This window comes from Agelaius tricolor, unplaced genomic scaffold, assembly GCF_023055355.1.
Source record: "Agelaius tricolor isolate 1412-34295 unplaced genomic scaffold, bAgeTri1.0.p SCAF_1, whole genome shotgun sequence".
NCBI classification, from domain to species: domain Eukaryota; kingdom Metazoa; phylum Chordata; class Aves; order Passeriformes; family Icteridae; genus Agelaius; species Agelaius tricolor.
This window is the reverse complement of record NW_027269261.1, coordinates 69,688,920-69,712,757: the sequence shown is the minus strand read 5'-3', so window position 1 is coordinate 69,712,757 and position 23,838 is coordinate 69,688,920. Positions and strand designations below refer to the sequence as shown.

General features: G+C 38.9%; 1 protein-coding gene across 1 annotated transcript in view; it reads right to left on the bottom strand.

Annotated features, from left to right (window-relative positions):
* Positions 1-2,074: 2,074 nt before the first annotated feature.
* CDK19 (cyclin dependent kinase 19) overlaps positions 2,075-23,838 on the bottom strand; it is a 122,801-nt gene continuing 101,037 nt past the window's right edge. The window contains exons 7-13 of the mRNA XM_071438513.1: positions 21,197-21,340; positions 20,868-20,937; positions 19,612-19,684; positions 15,883-15,980; positions 14,359-14,437; positions 9,113-9,379; positions 2,075-6,307 (exon numbers count right to left, since the gene is read on the bottom strand). Of these exons, the coding sequence (XP_071294614.1) occupies positions 6,176-6,307; positions 9,113-9,379; positions 14,359-14,437; positions 15,883-15,980; positions 19,612-19,684; positions 20,868-20,937; positions 21,197-21,340 (863 nt within the window). The 3' untranslated portion in view covers positions 2,075-6,175. The remainder of the gene's footprint in view (positions 6,308-9,112; positions 9,380-14,358; positions 14,438-15,882; positions 15,981-19,611; positions 19,685-20,867; positions 20,938-21,196; positions 21,341-23,838) is intronic.

The window sequence follows — 23,838 nt, the reverse complement described above, 5'->3', positions numbered from 1 at the left end:
GGTACTCCCCCAGCAATTTCAGCAGCTCAGTTATGACTGTACACACATCTTTCATAACCTTGTTGGTGATTCTAATCTACCTCAACAACTGCTGTTCTAATAAAATATTTCTTGCAAATGAAAAAAATCATTGTAGTAATTATGCCATAATAATTTTCTAAATTACTATAAACCCACCAAAATAAGCCAAAGCTTCTGGTTTTTTCTGTGATCATAATCAAGGATATGAAGCTCCCTGGAAAGTAAAAAAGCAGAACCTACTTATTAAAACAACGTTACAAGAACACCATCATTAACTTTTGCTAGCTATTGGAACACTGCTTGCTCGGGTTCTGTGATTAGCCAAATTAAATTGGTGTTTGGCACTAACATGATGCTTCTTGTGTTGAAATAGCACATGGAAAGTGGCAACACTACTACTGTGTATTGTCCAGCAGTAAACCACCATGATATTACAGTGATTATTATTTATATTCCAGAGTCCTGCAAGCCCCAGTCATAAAACTACTGTATCAGAACAAAATGACTGTTCTTGTCACAGGGAGTTTGCAAAGGGCATGCAGGGAGGTGATGGATGCAGACTGGAAGGCAGAATGAACACTGGAACAGTTTTCATTTACACAATAGATATGACTCCTTGCACACCAGTAGTGTGTAAAATACTAAACTTCTGTATACATCAACACCAGGGGGCTTTAATGAGGGATGCAGAAGACACCAAGGAGGGAATTTTTCAGAATTTTATGCAACATCTCTTCAGAAACAACCGGCAATTGGAAACAGAGGCTTAAAATGCTTATTTAGAAGTCTGAAAATGAAGGGTGCAGAGGCTGACCTGGTGGGACAATGAGACCAAGAGATAACTTACATAACATCTTGATTTGAGTAAGAGGGATGGTGTAACAGCAGGCTTTGGCAGTCATGAGCAAGTGAAGAGAGAAGCTTTACAGCTAATGCAACAGAGATGCCAGAGCCAAGGCAATAACACAAAACAAGAAGCAACAAGTCAAAACAAAAGACTAATAAACAATCCATTCTGCAACTTTCTCAGTGGCTGTGAAATCAAAGTTGTTTAGCTGTCAAGGAGAAAAAAGGGCACCATTAATTCAGATCAGTATGATCAGGCTGGATTAGACTGTAAACCGAATGACCAGGTAGGAAAACCAGGGAGAGATGTGCTGTAAAAGAATGGAGACTGAGACAGAGCTGGCATAGGAAGTTTTAGAAACATGCAAGTCAAAGCCGTTTACTAAGCACAATCATATCAACAAAAGGACAACAGAAGCAGAAACCCTGAAGGTTACAGAGTTGGGAATATTCAGTTGCAGTGAGGCTGTCTTGAGGTGTCAGAGATGCAGACTGAGCTTTTTGTCAAAAGGCCACTCCTATTCCCACCCTTGTGTAAAAGGTACATCAAAAAACAAAGCCTCTTTCTTAATGCAATGGGCAGTGCAAGTAAATCTCAACCGTTCTTACCCATACAACTGTTATGGAAAAGACAAGTAGAATTTTTGGAAGAAGTTATCCATCCATCCATCCATCGTCAGATGGAACAGAAACATGCAGACTAGCAAAGCACACAAAATCTCACCGTGAAAACCCACCAATAATGCTCTAGATCATACTTTCCATGTTAACACCTGAAATACTTGAAATGCTCCAAGATCCAGCAGAAAGAGAAAGCAGGAAAGCCTTTATTTCCAGAACAGAGTAAACCAGCTTTCTTTTTCAGAAGATGCATCTACAGGATTGTCATGTAAGTAATAATGAATCTCAACGAGTGCCATCAGTGTGGCATACCCGTACACTTACGAGCAGAGAGCAAAACCTAAGAGAACACTCCATCCATCCTGCTTTCCATAAGGCTTCATTCTATTTTGAGAGACACATACCTGTGAAGATCCTCGTGGGCATTTTAAAAACTGCAATTTCAACTCTGAGGTTTTGCAAGCTTTGTTTTCTGTGGTGCATGATATCATAAACATCCTGAATATAATTACAACTGCAATTTTGTGGGCTGTATTTTCCCTACTGGTAGCCCAAAGTTGACGTTTACAAAAACTTTTCTGCACACTTATTTGATTTGAACTTTTTATTATTATTACAAATGTATATTATTTTATTAAAAAAATTCACACTGAAGCAAAGTCAATTCCATTTCATTACAACCAAGAATATAAAATAAATGCAATGAACTCATAGCTTGAAATGAACACAGTCATTTCAAGAGTGACATCAGGACAACTTAAAAGCAGTAAACTCTCAACTCTAGAATGAGAAACAAGTATTTTGCTTCGTGGTTTTGGTAGCCCATTGGCACGGGCACTACTGAATGCGGCCACCACAGATCTAGAGCGGGAAAGTTTTGTGGTAGCACCAGGCGCATACACAGTAATTTCTAATGGAAACTACAAAAATGAAAGATGCGTGCATGAAATTATTAGGAAAAAAAATAACTGAGACAGGCACACTTCCACAAATAGTAAACATGGGAATATACAACTAGAACAATTTGAAAAGTTACTACCTTACATATATAAAAAGTTCTTTAAATTGCTGTTAAAAAGGACACGTTCTGTCCAGATTTTGTGTAATACTTTTTAGTGTCTACACAAGACAAATTTTTAAAAAAATTAAATAGCATTAATTTACTACTAAATATTTAGGAGATAACAGTGCATTAAGGACTTTTTTTCATATCGTAATACACATCGCTCCTGTCTGGCGACATTTTTTAGAAGATTACGTATGGCCTTATGTACAATACATTTATTTAATCCTAAAACAATTCTTTACTTAATGGTGTTAAAGTACCATTCCTGAAGATTATGAAGGGGAACTAAGCTTATTATGTTTATATAAAATATCATACATATTTGAACACTTCTAGCTTCCCGCCACCCCTCCCACTACGAATGCGCTTCCCTCCCCCTCCCCAGATACAGTGTCACAGATACAGTGCAGGAGTCGCAGCTTTCCCTATATTTTTCCTTCATTGTGCAGTTTGTGCTACATAAACTTCACCAACGAGGACCAGGCTGCTCATCCCATTAATTCCCCATGGGTTTGTTTCCTCTGAGCCACGACGTGAAAAGCTGTGCTCAGCAGCCTGTTCTCCCACCAGGATGGAGAAGACAGCTCTGTGCCTCTCAGTACAGGTGTGAAACACTTTGCTGAGGGTCTATAGGTTATGGGCAGAGACAGAGCTGAGTAATAAAGAAACTGCACAGGCAAAAAAAAACACCATAAAAATTACGTGGTCCTGGTTTCCCATGACAAACTGCACAATTCACTTCTGAAAGCGGAGAGTTTTTACCTCACGGGATAACCCCTAGGCAGCAAGGCTTCTTCCACTATGACTGCTACCAACCCTGGCAGCATGCATCAAGCTCCCAAGAAAAGGCAAATTATTTCACCCCAGTGAAGAAACTACAAGAGTGTGCAGAGCCTACAATTTGTAGCCAGGGCTGTTGCTTTTATTCCCTCTCCTCTTGGCTGGGAATTTTGGAGGAAGACAGCTTGGCTTCACCTGTGCGCATAAAAGCTAGAGAGAGGAGTGGCATGTGGTCATCTACCAACCCAACCAAGACAAGAAATGCAAGTGCAGCTGAGAGAGGTTGTGGCAGTCACTCTAGAAGCTGGAAGTTCGCTCAATTAAAGCACCTTACATTGCTGTGAAGTTCACACTCTACATACAGATTAATCTACACCATGATTTTGCCTTATTGGCACAAGAGCCCACCTTAATTAACCAATGGTCCCCTGCCACCTCCTGATCTCATATGAATTTTGATGACCAGCTGCAAGTCACAGCAAGGAAAAGAAATGTTAGATAACCGTAGTAGAAAAGACAAAATAATTTTGAGAGAACAGAAGGATGAAAAGAACACGAGGGGACAAAAATCACTCTGTCATAAGTCAATTTCCAGAAATGTGACATTCAAATTGCAGAAGTATAAAAGAAGTGTTACTTAATAGCATTGGCCAAACACCCATTTGATCAAAAGTACCTCATCCTAACATCAGTAAGGGGGGAGACAGAAAGAATGTCACCCCATAGTCACTGAAATGAAGGAACAATTAAAACCTGTCCTTTCAGAGTACTACAGTATGTATAAAATGTAGCATTTCAAGGGTTATACATTGAAAGTATTCTTTGGGAGATTATTTTTCCCCAGAAAGAATTTTTCCCTTCAATTGCTTCATTTAGTTTTTCACCACCTTCTTATCCATTTGATGACAAAAGCAGGTATTAGCTTTTCTGGAGCAGCTTGGTGTTGTCAAAACCACGTGATGGTAGGAATGGCCAAAGCAAGCCAACTGCTCACACAAAGCAGAAAAACAGCATGAGTTTGAGGAGGAAGGGGACATTAAAGATGACTGGGAGATCAAACCAGTAGAACCATATAATATGTGATGAAAAGCATTCTCCTCAGAGCAAACAGACCTACTCATCTTGCTGCATCTGGTCACAACTTCAGTGTGAATGTGCACGGGTACACCATTTGTTTTGTGTGGCACAGGACAAAGAGAACACCCTGCAGTACAAAAACCTGTTACCACTGACCATTTACACCTGAACTCCTGTCACCTCTTCTCTGGATACCAGCTGCAGAAGCTCTCTGATGTAACACTGCCAGTAGCTCTCTAAATGCATTCCTCCAGGTTTTCTGCCACAAGATCCAGCCTTATTTCTGAAGGCTGAAGCAAAAACGAAGCTGTCCCAAATTACGTGTTGTGTCTCTCTGAATAACTGTGGTTCCAGAAGTTGGACAATAATGCTCTGATTATGCTTCTGAACTCTTGCTTAATTACTAGGGATTTTCTGCAAGCTACCCATCCACTTACAATCCCTTAGGCACAATCAAAACATGTTTGCTCTAGGGAAAAAGAAACATTTCAGTGCAATCAAGCGCATCTGGTGTAACTAATCTGGTTAATCACAGCAATGTGAGGGACACAGAATATGCATTATAAACAAGAAAAAGGAACCATTTTCAACATGCTTTTCAAACTGCACAATAATTTCTCTTAATTATAAATTCTAACATAAAATGATTAAATGCATTTGTTTTTGCAAGTCTTAGTATTTCTGTCACCTTTAAATTTTGAGAACTGACTCAGGAATGTAAAAGAAAGCTAAATTTATAGAACTCTCACACACATTAATAAGCTACTTTGCAGAAATACAGAAAAAGCCCATCATCCACATTCCTACTGAGGCTTGAGGGCAGTAAATACATTTTCCTGACTATTTTGGTGTCCAGCCTGGGAAGACATTCCTTTCTTCTGTTCCAACAGATCCTGAAAGCATCTCCTTTTCATGTGACTGTCCTGGTTTCATTTAAAGTAATGCTTAATTTAAAACTAGTCAGAGCATGATCACTGTGATTTCAAGAATTCAATGTGAATGAGTTAAGAAATATCAGCCATCTTCTGTTTGGCATTCAGTCCAGTAGCATGATGCATATCTGTTGCTGCAGAGACTTGGGTGGGTTTTTTTTCTTTTTTCATTTTTCTTTTTTCATTTTATTAATTTTTAAAATTTTTTATTTTTAATACTTTGCCTGAAAACTAGACTAATAAAAACAGAATAGTAAAATACTCTGGAACAGTAAAATTTTGCTGTTCTTGACATCCATGAGCAAAACAGTAATATCCTGTGAAAATAACATAGTGCTTTAAAAAGGTGCAATATACCTGTATAGCTAAACTGGTTCGCCTAGTATAAAACTAACTATATACAAGCTTGAAAGCCTGGGAGTTCAAGATTTTAAAACTTTAAAATCCCATCAAAGAGATTGAAAAGACAGATTTATGGCAATCACTACAGCATAAGGAAGGTGCACCAGGAATCCTTCAAAATTCCAAAAGGTTAAAGAAGTTAAGTGCTGGGTTCAGATCAGAAGGGTTCATTAGAGTAACCACAATGGAGCACATGCAAGGGCAGGAAGGAAGGAAAACTTCACAAGAATCTCCTTTATGGCAATAAAGGGATGGGGATAGGGCAGGGATGGGGGAAGTCTTCAGTGAGTGAAGTTTTCCTTTTATCATCATGAATTTTAATTCTGCATCATAGTTTGTATTTTTGGTCTTCTCATCGTTATGAACTTCATATTGCTGGAGTCTTCTGGCTTCTAGTCCATTCCTTTCTGAGTGCAGCCTGGCAGGCCCCTCAGTACCTATGAGACTGATGAGATTGGTGATACTGAGAGCTCTGCTGAGACGATGTGGAATAGCCCATTGTACTCTGGGACTGAGAAGATCCCTGAATGTTGCTTTGGTAACTCAGGCGCGAGCTGGAGTGCTGCAGGAAAAAAGAGAGGGATCAAAGGAATGATCATCACAGGTCCAGCCTGCTAGGACCATACAGCTCAGGAAATTTTTAACCTCTGGTTAAAACATGATTGTTGGGGAAACTGACTAAATAGCGCTACTTTTTAGGGTCCCATAAAACAAGTCGTCATTCTGATCTACAATCAGCTTTAACACAGCACACAAAATACACAAGAACCCTTGAAGGCACCTAAAAGTACAGCATGTACACACCCATTTTCTGAAGAAAAAATACACAACAGACAAAGAGAGCAGACTCCCTTTCAAAATTCATCTGTTTCTTAAACTTTTATCTATCATTATTCTAAATGCTATTAATGCAAATGCTATTAATGCTAAGGCTACAAACACCCTTCTCAAGATAGGCAATATTAAACGTTGTAAACATTTTATTCTTTTCTGAGAAAAAGACAACCATGACTACTACTCAATTTATCTAAATGAAAAATTGTCCATTAAGATTAAATAATATAATATTAAGTGAGTCTTTTAACCTGATACCTTAACTACTGCAAACAAGGACAACTGCTTAAAAATGGGTATGGGTATGTACATAACCTAACATTCATTTTCCTGAATATTTTTTTTTTCCCCCCTCCACAGTTTGGGACTGTCAGTTTAGTGGACTCCAACCTCAGCAAGACAAATTTGTGGATCTTGCAGCCTCCAGACTGCTGAATTTGCCCTTTCATTATCATAACCATTTCCCATCCAGAATTAATTGTGAGCTGCCCAATAATGCAAGATGCAAAATCACTTGGCATGAGAAGTAATGCTCAATGGACAGGAGACTGTCCAGCAAGGTAAACCCCACCACAATCCCATGATAAGGCTGGTTGTGTTACACAGTGTCTGAAACCTGAAAATTTTCTCAAAATTCTAGGAAGTTTTTCAATTTCTAATGGAAAAGAAAAAGAATTGTGATAAATTCTATGATTTTATAGGTGCTCTTTCTGGATGAAAAGCACCAGCTCACCATGGTAAGCAAAATACTCAAGGTCACATAAGGAAGACTCAGCAAAACTCAACGAAGAGCTTTGCACTGTCATTTGTGGAAGCAACAGATACTGAGGTTGGTGAATGACAAAAAAAACTTCAACAGAGACTTCAGACCACAAGCTAAATGAAACTCAAAGCAAAGAGAATCTTCCAAATAAGATAAAATGGAGTAAAATTACTGCCTTAAGACTAGAAGAATGCTTTAACTTGCCCATGCTTATTTTTGTTTCACATAGGAGAATTTGTTTTTAATAAAGTCAGACTTGGACAAATTGCAGACATTCCTTTCTGGAACAGAAGATAGTCAGCTAGAAGTTAAAGGCAGATAGCCAAACACAAGTGCAAAAATGGATAATCAGCCCATACAATTTAGTGCATGACGTAAAAGAAACATACAGATCATGATTTTGATGCCTGTGCTGTTAAAGTTTAGAAGGAAAGCGTCACAGAGGGCAAAAAAAATCTGGAAAAAAGAATATTTAGACTACCAGCAACTTGCAAGGGGGAAGTTTGCCAACAATTCAGAGAACTGGATAAGAATTCTATGATGGATATCATCAAATGCAGCACACCAGTCCTCAAAGTATAGACCAAACCAGACCAGCCATAAATACTGTGCAGTCAGACAGATGTACTGATCCATCCAGGCCTCAAGGCTGTCTGGAACTTTTCAAAAAAGAAACCTAGTTGTCTTTCTCCTTAAATTGCCCTCAATGCCTTCATGACAATTTGTAACTAAAGGAGTTAAACAAAAATGGGAGAAATATGTCTGGCACTGAGTAATGAATTGTCTGTGGAGAAGGTCTGGAGGGCTAAGTCAAGACAACTGTAGAGCTGGTGTCTTAAACCCTATTTATTTTAACTTAAAAGCAGCCTGAAAAGACCATTCTCCAAAGCAGGACCCTCTTGGAGGCTAGGAGCCAACAGAATCCCTAGCATAATTTAAAATTTACTCTTAATATCTAACCTTTTTTTTCTTTCAACTAATTACTGCTCCAGCGAGTATAAACTCTGAAATACTGAAGATCCTGGAAAGTTCAATGCTTTCTATATTTAATGTAAGTAACTTTTTCAGTGGAAAATATAATTCTAGTAATCAAAGACAGGTATGCTAATTCAAAAAATATTCAGTGATAGTGCTTTTCCTAATTAATGCTATTGTACCAGAAAACATGAAATCTGTTCTACTTTGGTCACATCAGAAACAGTGCATGTCTTTGTGCCCCAGTCTGGCATGAATCAAATGGATGAACTGAACCAAATTGTCATTCCTATTCTTACATGCATTTTTTTTTCTTTAACATTAGAAGCAGTCTTAGAAAGATACCAGAATAAACTACAGAACCACTTCATACATGTGACAATAGGAGGAATGAAATGGGAGAGCCTGGTTCAAACTTTGTTCCTTCTTCTCAGGATTGTCTCACATCTGTGCCTCACATGGGATTTAATATTGCCAAGACTCAAGTATACTGAACTTGATGCAGTGCAGCATTTACAACCACTGGTTTCAGCAAGATTACTCTAAAATATAAAGTTAAGCAAATATTTAAGTGATTCCTGGAGTGGACTAGTCCTCAACACATTACAGGGTACAGTACAACTCAAACTGGTATTCTATTGAAAATTACTAATCACAGAACAAAACCTCAGCATGCCTCAGGTTACATCAAAAATTCATTAAAACACGATCTGTTCTTGCAGCTGGGAAGGAGGAAAAATGACATTTTGGCCCTCAGCCCTATAGCATCAGAAGCAGCAAAATTTCCAGAGGTACCTGATAATCTGAAGGCATGACAGGCCCGCCTGAGTTAGCGCCTGAAGGCCCTATGCGTGGTTTCTTGTTGGGAGGCACCTGGCTGAGGCCGGAGTCCTGGCTGTGCTGGAGCCCCGCGCCCGCGCCCCCCGCGGCCGCGCCGGTGCCCGCCGCCGTCCCGTTGGTCTGGCTGCTGCTCTGCTGCTGCGGCTGCGGCTGCTGCGGCGCCGCCTGCGCCTGCTGCTGAGGTGCTGCTTGCTGCTGATGCTGATTCTGCTGCTGCTGATTCTGAGGGAAGAAGCCACACAACACGGTCACTTGCTGTGAGCTGGGTTTGTGAGCTTCATGGAGCTGCCAAGCCCCTGTCACCGAGGGGGAGGCAGGCCCTTGTGTGATGGAACACACAGCAAGGCTAAGTGCTGGGAGAAGTTCACCCCCAGTACAGACCTGCACACCTGGGGGGTATCCACCTGTGATCATTTTGCTTTTTTTAATGAAACAAGCTGGACTTAAACTGGAAAGACAGTCGAGTGCCTCCTACAGCTACCCAGGTGTCCTGGGTTGCAAGATGTGGGTGGGGTTGTATATTCTGTTATCATCTGCTAGAGGTGGGGCAGTTATCTTCTGTTAATTGTGCAGTTTTTCTTTATCTCTTTCACAACCAATCCCCTCTCTGGGGAGATATCTTCTGTTAATGGGCCATTGAGCCTCACTGATAAAATTACATCATCCCACTGTGAGATGCTCCACCCAGGGGGAGGAGCCAAGCATTCCTACCTGGATATAATCGGGAATTTGGAATACCACAGGCAGCCTTTTCCACTGGATTCCAAGAGAAGCAGCTTTTTTCTCCACTGGATTCCCAGGGGAAGATCAGGCCCATCTACACTACCACTGAATATTCAGAAGAAAACTACACCCTTTTACAGGATCACTGTTTCAGCAGAACCACACCTGTCACTGCAGGAGGACTGCAGCCACCATTTAGACTGCTACCAACACCCTGACCCACAGTGTGTCAGGTCATATTCTAATTCTGTCACTGTTGGGCTTTTTTTGCTTGTCCTATTGCATTCGTATTTTTAATTTTCCTAGTAAAGAACTGTTACTCCTATTCCCATATCTCTGCCCGAGAGCCTCTTAATTTCAAAAATTATAATAATTCGGAGGGAGGGGGTTTACATTTTCCATTTTAAGGAAGGCTCCTGCCTCCCTTAATGGACACCTGTCTTTTTCAAACCAAGACACCAGGTGTTCAGAGAGGATAAAAGGAACCCTTTATAAAGTAGTAATCACCCAATGAAGTAAATCAAAGCACCCAGAATTTCAGTAGTGCTCAATGGCAGACATGGGGAACCCACAGTAAGTTGTTCTAAGTGGTTCAATGGCCTTGTTCACACAGAATCAAAACCACATTTCAAACTTTCACTTTTCACCTGAAGAAGGCTGACAGCATTACTGCCAGAAAGGTAAGCACATTGAGACCAAAGGAATTTTATCATGTCTTCCTAGTTGCGAGGAAATTCTGGCAAAACCAGAAACAGGTTTCATTACTATTTTGGTATCCCATGCTTTTAAGCACCTTGTAAAGAGTGCTGTACAGGGAATAGGGCCCAGCACAGTGCACAATGTACAGGGTCAGAAAATCTTACTGAAATAACAGAAAAGTGAAAATAAACCAGAAATGTTGAAGACAAAAGAGGAGGAAACTGCTGAAAGAAGAATCTGGCAAGGGAAGGAGGAGACTAGCAAAGGAAGAGAAGCCAGATAATTAAGACTACATTGGTTCCTAGAAGGAAAATAAACAGAGAAAAGTGTCACAGAAGGGAAAAAAAGGTTAAGAAGAAGAACACAAGAACAAAAGATATTGAGAGCTATTCTGGCTTCAGACTAAAAGGAGTATTTGAGGAAGTGGAGGGAAGGTCAGAAAATGAACTGAGTGCAACTCTGTCCTCCATGGTTGCAGCTCTGGGAAAGATATCACTTGCTCATCATGAAAAAAACCCTTCAACTGATATGGATTGAATTAAAAAGCCTTACTATCTTTCCCCTAACATACTGTAAGGAACATTCCAGGATAGGTTTGGGTTTTTTTTTGTAGAATATCTGCTTATATAATGATCAAAACTTTAGTGTGGCAGCCTTTTAATTAAAACCTTACTTTATTAGTTTCTCAGAAATTATGACAACCAGTTGCCACTAGCAGAAAATCCTTGATGTCCCCTTCACCTTGAGGCTTTTAGTTACCTCAGATAAATGACATAAAAGATCTGCATCTATGCCATTCATCATAATAGTCTCCCAAGATACATTCCAACAAAATTTGCAGTGATGTGTTCATTTAAGACTACAAAGAAGACTTGCATCTTCAAGGAGTTAAGAGATGGCCTGAAATTCCATTTCACATTTAGCAAAACCCATAATGTATCCTCCTGCACGTAGTCCTCAAATCCCATCTCAGTCAAATTCTACTTCCTGGGAGATTTAGACCTCAGTAATCTAAAAAGTTAATCAAACTAGCTTGTAAAAAAAAAATTATCAAGAAGCAATTTATTTTTAATAATGGTTTGAGCTTCACTTACACAAACAAAACACCAAGAACTAAGGTACATTTGTGTTACAATTCTGAAATTTGTGTTTTCATAGGAGTGTTTGGGTGCAAGTAAGGTAGTTACTATTGTGTGTGGCATTCACATTTTCTGAACAGAGAGGGACAATTTTCTCTCTCAGGGTTTTTTCCTGGAGAAGCAGAGAGACAAGAAGATAAAAAATATTCTTATCTCTACTTGCTGCTCCTGTTGTTTTGCACATGTGGAATGTGTTGGGAAAATTGTTTACCTGAAGTGATTTGTCAATTGGATTCTGCTGAGGATTGTTTTGTTTCCTTGGCCAATTGGCTCAAAGCTGCATCCTGGCTGTCATGAGAAAGTCATGAGTTTTCTTTAGCATTCTTTGTAGTATAGTTACAGTGTAGTAGAATGTAATATAATATAGTTTAATAAAGCAATTGTTCAGCCTTCTGAATCAATGGAGTAGATGCTAATAATTCCCTCAGTTGGGGGCCCCCTGTTTTTTCATAATTGTGTGAGCTGAAAAACTTTAATTTTTTAATGTGTAAACAAATACTGAAGGGACTCTCACAATTAAAGGCAAGAACTTGTTGTAGGTCCCAGGTTTTGTGCTTCAGATTTTAGCACAAAATTTAGTTGACTAGCTGAAGTTTGCTCTTGTGTGGAACTACTACTGCTATTGCCTGGCTAGAGACTGCCCTGTCAGTCTCCAGCTGGGGCCTGGCTGCACTACCTAACTGCACAAAAATGGCATTTTTGAGAAGCAACAACCTTGTCCTCAGGCCAGTCTGGTTCATGGCAGTTCCTAAATGACTAAACTCAGGAAAGGTCCACACTTAGCAACCCACTGCCATATATCACCACTCAGGCACAAATTACCAAAATGAAATTTCAGTCCTACCTAGAAATAAACCTAGCAGAAACTTGCCTACCAGAATTTAAATGATAAAATTACATTTTCACTTTGTTTAACAAACACTTATTTTAGTCTTGCTAACTAACAATTAACCATTTTGAAGAATGGATGCTTATGCTAAATGTTATTTAATTCAGATGTAAGTTCCAAATAAACAGAGACAACTTCTCCAGGTTTCCAAATGATTGTACAGATATTTTTGGTTTTAAAAACAAACCAGTAACAAACCAGTCTAAAAAAATAAAACCTTTCATTTACAATAACATCATAAAGCAACAAAACATGGAACAGATTCAACTTTCAGAATAGCCTTTACCTCCACATTTTCTACACTGAGTAATCTACATTTTCTACATTCAATGAGTAATGTGGGACTTGTATTACCTAAATGGTCTAAGAAAAAGTTTAATTTGGAGTGCATATAAATACCTGACTGTCCTCAACAATCTCAAAGATCATTTATATATTGGCTGTTTTAAATATAAACAGGCCATTGTCATCACCCCTGCCACATTCCCAGGGAAAGGACAGATATTTCCTTTCAAGTACACTGACTTAAATATAAAAAAGCCAGAGTAATTTTAATTCATAAGGTTTCTTTTTGTTTTTTGAGGCTGTGAGAGTTGAAGCAAAACTAGTAACTAAATTACAATCAAATTAGTATCATGAATTTAATTTTATTTTTGCTCAGGGATCTGTTTCCTCCTCTGGAAAAATCCATCTGGACACAAAAATCATGGATAACTAACACTTGTTCCCAGTAAAGAAGAATCTGCAATATCAGTTCTGAAAACAAAATTTGCTCTCTAAAATATAGGTTTAAACTCACCTAGTTTGTCAGAAAATTTTGCAGAAAATTGAAAACAGAATATTCATGTCCTCAAATGGTTTCTCTGAAAGACAACAGCCCTTCTCACATAATGCTCAGATAACTACAGTTCAAGACTGTTCTCTTCACATTTGGTTAGCTATACATCACTGTTGGTGCCTCACTGTACCCTGTTCCATGAAAATAACACGCTGTTTCCTACACTGTGGCACCATTGTCCAGCCTTCACAGCACCATGGGACAATGGCTGCGGTCACACAGCACAGCTGAGCTACACGCACCAAGCAGAGCAGATTATGTTGCAAACACCCCAGAATTTATTATGCACACAAACAAGTTCTCACTCATGTCTATGGGGCTATGAAAGAGAGAATACTCGGAGCAGATTGTTGCTACCAGAACAGTTCAGAATCCTTATAACTCCTTTGTCTGAGGGCCCTTACAACATGATCAGGAAACTGCATGCAGATGGATGAAATGTTCTGATGTAGTGCCAGAAGCAGGCTGCCACTATTTATTTGAGACCCCGACAGCCATCTACATTCAAATGGCTGAATGGATGCCAGTCATACAATGAAAATGCCATTCTTTTCGTGTGCTCACAACGTATTTTCTTCATGTGATGCTGCAGGAGGTAGCAAGGTCTTCTTGGAACACAGCAGCTGAGAGCAGGCTGCAGCTGACCAACAGCCCATCCAGCTCATTCCCCACAGGTCAGGGCAAACTGTGCTGGTGATACTACCTGAGACACCCCAAGGCGTCTGATACTCTTCAACTGTCTGAGAAGCAGTTTTAACAGAGCTTTGCCTTGGAAACACATTTTTGTTAATTCTTCATGTTTCATTTTTGGTTAACTCTTCATGTTTCATTAGTTTTCATTTGGAACCATGATGCTTTCTTATTGCATACTTGAAAGTAAAAAAGCCCCAACCAAACAAGAAGTTTACCATACCTTATCCCCTTTCTCTTCAGGTTCATCTTCATTGAGGAATTCTCTTTTCGGATATGGAATCTGACAGCCAGCAAACACACTGAAACACAGTAAACAGTCCACAAATATGTACACATGGCATACATTTACTTAATACTGTGTTAAAAACAAGTGTGTATAACACAACTACATTTCTTGTATTTGACAAATCCTGTTTCCACAAGTGAGTGGCAGTGTGAATACCCAAGATAGGTGCTGATTGTAATGTCAGATCTCTTTGCTGTTGGCACAGGGCTGTCATTTAGAAATCATGGCATGGTTGAACATGCCCAAATGCCAGAACGACCACTTGTTGATCCAGATGGTAAAATGAACAAACACAGTGTCAGAGGTTCCACAACACCCAGTTGGAACATGCATGGCTCACTGAATAAAGGGACTGATCCAAAGAGTATTAATGTCTTATGAGCCTGTCTTGGCTTACAACAGGCTTCAATCTATTTGCCAATCACAACTGCAGAGTTACTTTCCCTAAGCTTCTCAGGTCTTGTTTGGGAAAAAAAGATCACTTTAAAATTTATCTGACCAATGGAATTTGGAACATTCCTTAATGTTTATGGCAGAAACCTTACCATAATGTTATCCTGTAATCCAAGGGGAGCTACAGTTCTCCACAGGATAGCATCAGATAAACATTAAGCAGAAAATTACTGGTAGATCTTGACCAGTATCAATTTCTTACATTTCTGTGCCAACATTCAGAATGCAATTAACATGATGTGGTTTTTAAAAGGGTGTAAACAGTTCTTAATCTTGTTGCTATGTAGTGTAGAAAAATTAATTTTAAAACCCCAACTAGTATCAACTAGACTCCTTTTTGTTCCAGTGACTGTTCCTTCCTTTTGGTGTTGCCTGCTAGTTGGGGAAACAGTGAAAGCAAAGGTAGAAGTCTACCTGCATCAAGTTCATACAGATCATAATGCCATGCACCACCATGCTTCTGAAAACCGGGAAGAGAAACTGACAAAGTCCGCCAGCTGGAACTGAGTATGTGATCTGAACTTTTCAAATATTCTCTCAAGCCTTCTGAACAAGGGATTTGTGGGATTTTAGGCAGTCATTTATCTCATCACTTTTCTCATACTGTTACCCTGTGAAAAGAGGGCATGGGAATGGACTGTAGGTCAGAGAACTGTCCCACTCCTAGGGAAAGGCACAGTCAACCAGGCAATGGAGACCAGTGCTCTGTGAGGCTGTGTGAGGCAGAGATTGATTCACTCAGTGCTGCAGTAACGTTGTAACTCTGCCTTTGGTAGTGTGTTCAGAATTACAACACTACTGTGGTACTGGGTTATTTTTCATGACCACTCAGTTCTGACACCAGTACATACAGACACTTGTAGTTTTTACTGAGCATGGCTGAGCTGCTACTTCTTGTATACATAGGTAGGTATCTGTGAATTTTTCAGCTGTCATATCATTCCAGGGACTAGCATATAGCAGAAAGAAATCACCCCAGATGTTCACAGAAGAGGGAATACATACTCTGATGTAGGCAGAGGATCCTCTTGAAAGTAGGGGTCCTGCAAAGCCTGCTCTGAGGTAATTCTCTTTGTAGGGTCCATAGTAAGAAGCTTCTGAAGCTGCAAAGCATAACAATAAAAATAGCAAAAAGCTTATCAAACTATCATTTTTCAAACTATGACTTGTATGTCTTGGATTGTGGATTGCTAAACTATTTCTGGCTTGTCCAGACAAGCCTAAGTTAGCATTGCTTGCTCAGTGAAGTTCCCGAGAACTACAATGCACATCCATCAAAGTACTGTGGTTGTGAAGTACTTCTCACGTATTAAACAGTTAAGTGTATCAGGCAGTATTAATTGCTCAGGCTGAACCCCTGCACTAAAGCAATGCTAAATTCAGCTATTACAAGTTCATAAAACATTATTTCTAAATAATAGCTTTTTGTTGTGGTACATGTATAGCTTTTATACTGTTCTACACTGCTGACACAAAAGGAAAAAAAGTGTTAGAATGGACTGAACACGACTGATAGCTTTAGGGATGGAAACCATAAATCTTCATTTTTTGCACTGGCAACATTCCAGAATCAGAGCACTCTGCTACTCATGCAGCTCCCAAACCCACTCCAATTGGTACAAAAATGAGAAGGAACAGACCCTTCCTAGTAACCTTTCTTCCTTGCTAGGAGGAAAACAAGCACAAATTTATTAGCTAGAATTCTTTTGACTGCCGCAGGCTATGAAAGAGGATTACAATATATTAGTAGTATAAAATAGGAATTCCAGACATATCACATCATTTAAAATAGTTACTTATTTATCACATTCTGATAAACTTACAGCAGGAAATTTGGGTGCTCACATTATACAGCATCCTGCTCTCACACAATACTCTTTCAATTCAAGCCAGTAGTGAAAATAAATTTCCTTCTGTAAAGGACATCTCAGCTCAAACTCTCTTTCAGGTCTCCAACAAAAACTGCCTGGATATTCAACAAAAGAATGTGATTTTGGCATGGGTATTTGGGGCTTTTTATTCCAATGAATTAAAAACCTGACATACAATTCTATATTCTATATATATATATGCTACAGCAAACAGCCTCAGTAAAAGCACTCACCCTCCTCAAGAAAGGAAATACAAGGAATTTTTCAATAGTTGCAGTTAACCTTACTTGATAGATTAGGTCTCAAAACTCTCTGTACTTTTGCCATTTCCTTCCCAACACTTATTCACATACTTTATGGGCCACAAACCTCTAAAGACTCACAGCAAAACAGCCATTTGGGCTGTCTGTCCACCCATCAGTTCATTTGCAACTAGTTCCTAAATGGGTTTCTGCTGCTTGCCTAGAGATACAACTCAAACTATTCCTGCATTGTGTACACCTGGAGGGTTTGAATGGGCACTTATTTACGGTATTTTTGTGTGGTGAGATAACTCTTAACACTACATTTTCTGTGCATCTAATGAAATGTTGGCTCTCTACATAGTGACCTCACACAATACAATACAGACAACAGTTTGGTACTCAGTATCTTTACTTCAAATCACCTTTCCCTACATGAAAATTTTTTGTCAGCTAGAGCAGCTTCTGGCTCCATTACAGGTTATACAAATTTCCCAGTTCCTCCACAGTGACTTGTAGAGACAAAAATGCATAATCTGTACAAGGCCACTCCTGGTACCAGATGTCATCGTTGACAGAAGAGCACAGGGCATCAACTTCTGTCCCCTGGACTCCTTCCTTTAGCATTCCTGCTTCACTCCTGAGGATACAATCAGCTAGCCCATTCCAAGTAATACCACACACAATATCACTCCCAGCAAGATAATCTGCCTATTGGTGATGCTACTGTGAACCAACTTTGAGAAACTCTGATTATCTGTAGCTTCTGGGAAAATGAATTTAAAAAAAAGTCTGGAGACAACTTGTTTTTAGGGCAGCAGCTGCTAAGACAACATAGGAAACAAAGCCAATGAGACTCGATTTCATCAAAATCTCATACTTCCCAGCAGGTCTCAAGCTCTTAGGCTCTACTGGCCTGACATGACAGCTATGAATACTATGCTTGCAACTTTTCCAGGACAGCAAGAACAGATGCCTCTTCTTGAATGGAAAACATTCTGCCCTTCATGTAGACATTATCATTCAATGTCAATCAGCAGAATGGCATAATATCATTCTCTTTGTCAAGAGTCACTTGCTATCCTGCACTGATCTACTTGATGCCATCTGTTCCCCATGAACCACACTTCCTGTACTCATTAGCACAGTCACAATCAATGACTGCTACAAAGCAAACATCTTCAGAGGTCACCCTGCAAGATGGAGATCATCTCACAAAAATAACTACCTTGGATATGAACAAGGAGTTTTAAGGAGTCTGCTTCACAATATATGTACCTCCAATGTACAGCAATGATATATCAGGAAGGTATCTCATACTAGTGGGCATTCCTATTCAGAGCTTTGGGAGACTGACCTATTTGAGATCAGCCTCTGCCTCTGTAGCTGATCATTAAGCCACCCTTACTCACTCCTTGAGCTGTGAGAAAAATCTAACAAACTACCTTACTTAGAGAACTAAGCCTTTGCCACGATGTTCAGAAAGAAGGGCAAAGTATGGTTGTTTTGTGGTTCTTCAGAGATCTGGTTAATATTTCCCCTGGGAAAAGCAGCCAACCCACCCAAGATGATTCTGAACTCAGTGTTCAGCCTTAGAGAATTAGTAATATAAGCTGACAGCAAGCAGGTTTTCTGGTGGACTCCACTTTTGGTAGGAAAACATGGAAATTCATGTGCTAACTAATGATGTCTCCTACAATTGTCATCTTTTCAGTTAGACTTACCCTCCAGGTGATTCCAGTGTGTGCCCAGTAAGTTGAGTTTAAGAAATTTGAATTCATTTTTCTTCAAGTCTCACTCTTCTTATGGAAATTCTTCCCTTCCACCCACTTGGGACCAACCTACTCTGTTTCCACAGCTATTTGTGTCATCATCCAGCAGCAACTAATGAGTCAAAGAGCAAATCTTTTCCAGGACATAGAGAGATGACTGCTATGCTGAATTTGTAACTGAAAACAGACCACTGAAAGTCAAGCTGCACCAAGAGCCTCATTACAGAGCTCCCTGTACACAGCATTAGCAAAGTCACTTTGAACTTCATTCCTAAATTTAGACAGCACTAAGTCATCACAGAGACATCCAGAAATTGTGCTGTATTAGACAGAGCAACCCTGTGTTGGCCTACAATGCATGACTCAACTAGGCAACCAGCAAATATATGTTTAGGGATTTTGTTTGGAATCATCCCCAGAACAGTGGTGGACTACTGTTAGAAGGAAGAAAAAGAAAACCAAATTACTACAGGAAATAAATTTCTCCTTTCCTCTTCCCTTTCTTCACAAAACTCTTTAGCTTTTGGGGGCTCTTTAGGTCTCTGAAGCCACACAGAATCAAGACACATATTATACTCACTCTCTTATTTGCACAGCAGACCTAAAGGTAAGGCTGGGTATACAAGTGTCTTGCAGATCTTAACAAGAGAAGATTCTCAGATCTTCAATTCCAGCAGTTTAAGCAATTGGTGTATGAAGAAAACACATTTCAAAAATGGCCAGTTAGTGATAAATAGCTTTATTTAACATTGGTGTTCATTAGAATAAGATAGGAAAACAGACACAGATATTACCCTCAGAAATGCAATTTCATTCCTGTCATCACAGCAATTTTCAAGTTGCACCTACCAAAAGAAAAACTTTGCTGTCAGGCTTGACTTTGTGTTTCTCCATGTATTTTATGAGGCTACTATTGGCATATCTGAAAAATATGTTAAAGAAAAATATGTCTGAAATAATAGTGCATTAAAACCATGGAATTCTATCAAGTGACCACAGAAACATCTCCCAACCCTCAGGAAGTAAACTGTAAGAAGAACTGCTATCAGAAGACATGTCAGATATTCATCTAGCAGTTGCACACATAAAGTGTGCTTTTCACCAGCAAGAGTGCTATCAACTGTGTAAAGATTATCTCCATGAAACATGCAACTTTTATGCTATATGGATAAGCTGTTGATAAGGACAATGACAGAGACACAACTTAAAGCTGATACTATATTTTTCCAAAGCAACTCTGCCACAGAAAGCATTCAGCAGCTCATCACAGCTCAATATTTAAGCTATTGTTTCTGGTTAGTACTTGGCAGAGCAGTTAGATTACCATTCTGTCTCCCCAGCCTCCAGAAAACCACATAGTCCTTACAGCTCCCAAGCTCAAAACTGCCCTAAATACCTATGACGTGCCTTGCCTTTAATTTACAGCTCCAGAGGTTATCTACAGCCATTTTCAAAAAAAAAGAAGCTTCATATTTTGTGTAAAGCCAGTGTAATGAATCCATGTCAGAGCTGGAAACAGAATCCAAAACTCCCAAATCTATATCCTCTATCTTACTTTAAGGAGTCCCTGTGACTCCTTACCAGCTCTAATCTATTATCACCAGTCGACTAACTTAGCCAAAGCACAAGGAAACAGTAAAAGTGGAAAATTCTCAGATGCTGGACAGGCTTTGAATCGCAATCTATTGAACATGTTACCTTCAATAGAAATTTCTGTCCAATACATTGCTGCCTCCACATATCCACTTGTCAAAAATACCAGTGCTTCCCTATTCTTCCTCACACAAAATGAACAACATTATCTTGAATATGTAATAGAAATGGGTTAAGGAAGCTCATTTGTCTGTGCCTGCCATAGATTAAATTACACTTATGGCAACCCCTTCTAGAGAAATGAGGAGGCCACTCAGTTCATGTTCTTAACAAGCAGCTGAGGGAGAGAACACCATTCATGTAAACCAGCTAATTCAAACAGGACAGCTGCCACAGTGTTAGAGGTTAGAGCCCAAATACTTCAAAATCCCCTCCCCAAGAAGTCAGAGCACAGGAGCTGATCTCTGCCTCCCCCACACTCAGTGAGCTGTTGTTACATGATCATTACTTACGTTGTTCTTCTAAAATCTTTCTGAAGAGTTGGATATTCTGGCATCTTTCTTATGTCTTCCCAGTCTTTATCTTCGGTAGTGTGGAAAAAAGAAAAATCATTTACAATTCTGAATGTGTTGGTTAAGTAATACTCAGGAAGAAATAACTACAGGAGTTGACTTCCTGTTTGTTGGCCAGTGCTACTGTTCCTTAATTGCCAGCATTTCCAAATCCATCAGACTGACAGTTTCTTCATACCTATACAAACAACTAGTAATTTCCTTTAGGAAAAAAAACCAACAAACAACTCACTAGCCTTATGTCTGCTGCTTTAATGAAAATAAATTACCTGCAGGGAATCCCATTACACTGAAAATGCGGTCTAGCTGATCGTGATGAAAAGGATTACTTGTTTTGATGTCCTCCTGGCGACAGTGAAATATAGGTTCTGAAGTCAACAGTTCAGCAAATATGCAGCCAATAGCCCAAATATCTACAAAAGAAGGAGGATAACTAATGAAAATTTGCTGTATTCAATTGCTCTGTTTTTTGTTTCTGCATGATTTCTCAACCTGTATAACCACATTAAGACAAAATGCTTCACATTTAAAAACAATGCATTAACATAATACATTTAAAAGGGTAAAATCTGGAGATATGCTTTCTATAAACCAAAATTAAACTCTCAAAATCCAATTCGCACCCTGGCAGCCCAGCATTTAAAATATTCACAGTTATGTCAGAAACCTACACAATATTTGCTTACAACATAGCTTAAAGGGCATTCAGCTGATCAAAGATACATTGCAATAATACTGCTACCACATATTTCAGAACAATTCCAGACAGATAATTGAGAACCAAATAAATACTAAGGAGAAGACTAATGGCTCATATGTTTAACCAAATGGTGCAAGCTAGTTAAAATGAGGGAAAAAAGATCCTAATTTTAATCAAGTGTAGAAGAGTGAGTACAAAACTTTGAAAAAATTAAAATCCTACTTGACAACTGAGTCCCACAGCAACAATACTTTGTATCATCTACATCTCATGTACAAAAAGAAAACAACAGCATGATATTTGACAGTTGGACTTGATGATCTTAGAGATCTTTTCTACCTTAATGATTCTATATACTGAAAGAAAAAACCCAAAATTTCTATTTCATAAAACTCTCATTAATATACTTTTTTAGATTAAATCTATTGTGGACCAAAACATTAATTTATGAGAGAATAGTTTTTCAGATTACATGCATGCATTCTAGTTACTGCTCATTACCATCCATCCTAGTGTTCTGTATGACCCAAATATGGATTTACTATGCATCTTAAAATGAAAGTGTGAATTTGCCAGTGAGAAGAAGCTTTTTTGTCAAAATAACAAACCAAAACAAACAAGCAAACAAAACAAAACAAAAAAAAAAAAAAAGAAAAAAGTAAAAAAGGATTTAAGGATTTGCAACACTGATAAATATGTGTCTGGGATACTGGGGGATACAACTTTGGAAAAGGTGTTGAGAACAGATTAATAATAAGCATAGTTTGCTGAATACAAGAGTGTGGAGACTTATGTAGTAAGTGAAGTTAAATTAGATGACCCTAGGAAAACTTTCTTTATTTTTTATAATTTAACAGAACAAATGCAAAAAGCAACTTAATTTTAATATATAAGTCTAAGAGATACAAAATTCTTTAAACAGAGTTTAGTTTACTGGATTCGGACTAAAGAAAACACTAAGAAAAGCCTCTTGGTTGTTGCAATTAATCTGAGACTCCAAACCCCACTTGCTGTCAATGGTGGTGTTTGGCCCATGGTGCCTATGAGACACAGGGTGTCCTTAAGAAACAACTGCTCTCCTTATGTAGGAAATAAAGAAATGAGCCATCACACTCCATTTTCCAAAATTGGTCAACTCCATTTCCATCCTGTTACAGGTGTGGAGCTTGAGGTCTCCCAATATATAACCCTTTCTTGCAAGCTCCCTTACAGGAAAATCTGATAACATTTCATTTAGGCTTTACAGTTTTGACAGGGTATAACTTGCTCTGTGCATTACATCACATTCTCAAGGTTTTATCTTCCTTTGATTTCCCTATTAGCCTTATCTGCATGAAAACAAGATCTTTAGCTGTTGAGATTTTATCTACTCAGGCAACTAATGCAGCATATTAATCACAATTGCTGCCTGGGTAGTAGGCATAAATTATCTACTCCAGAATGGAAATTACTTATTAATTGAAGAATGAAATCTTCATTTAACAGTATCTCTTCACTCATTTTCATATGATAGCAAATCCTTTTGGAGACGGCTTATCTAGAGGCCAAAAGAATTGCAGCTCTCTTAGTTTTCATGGCTTTCTACAGTGCTCACTGTCCATCACATTGTGAGGGAGAGGCTGGGCCACCGCTCATTATGACATTATTAACTGCTCTATCTAGACTGACCTTTTCCTTTTAATGAAAATAAAGGTAAAATCTAGTAATCTAGTATTCTCCCTGACAGCAAAACTGAACTGGGAAATCTCCCTGATGTGACACAGCAAACTTCAAAACTGTTTTTCCTTCATCACCTGCAGTGTGTGAGAGAAGAGCCACTATAGAGTGTACAGAGAGTGCATTTTAAACCCTCTGAGAATTCAGAAAGACAAACACTGTACCAACTAAATGTTACATCTGTATAAACACTGGAAACTCCTAAGATGGTGTTATAGTTTTCTGTGGGATGGCATTATTGGGCCAGTCAAACATGAGACTACTTTAACTTTGATCAATTGTTATATTCTCTAGCAGTTCATATGCTGGGGTTCAACCCTTTATATTTCCTGCCAGATACTCTTAATCTCTGAAGAACTAATATAAAGTAACCCAAAAGACTTGGTACAGAAAACCTGAAGCTTTAATTTATGCAAGAAAACATTAAATATATGAAAAAGGTCTTGCAGCCATGTAGCTCAAGCAGGTCAGGGTCTTCTCTTCATGAACTTTTAT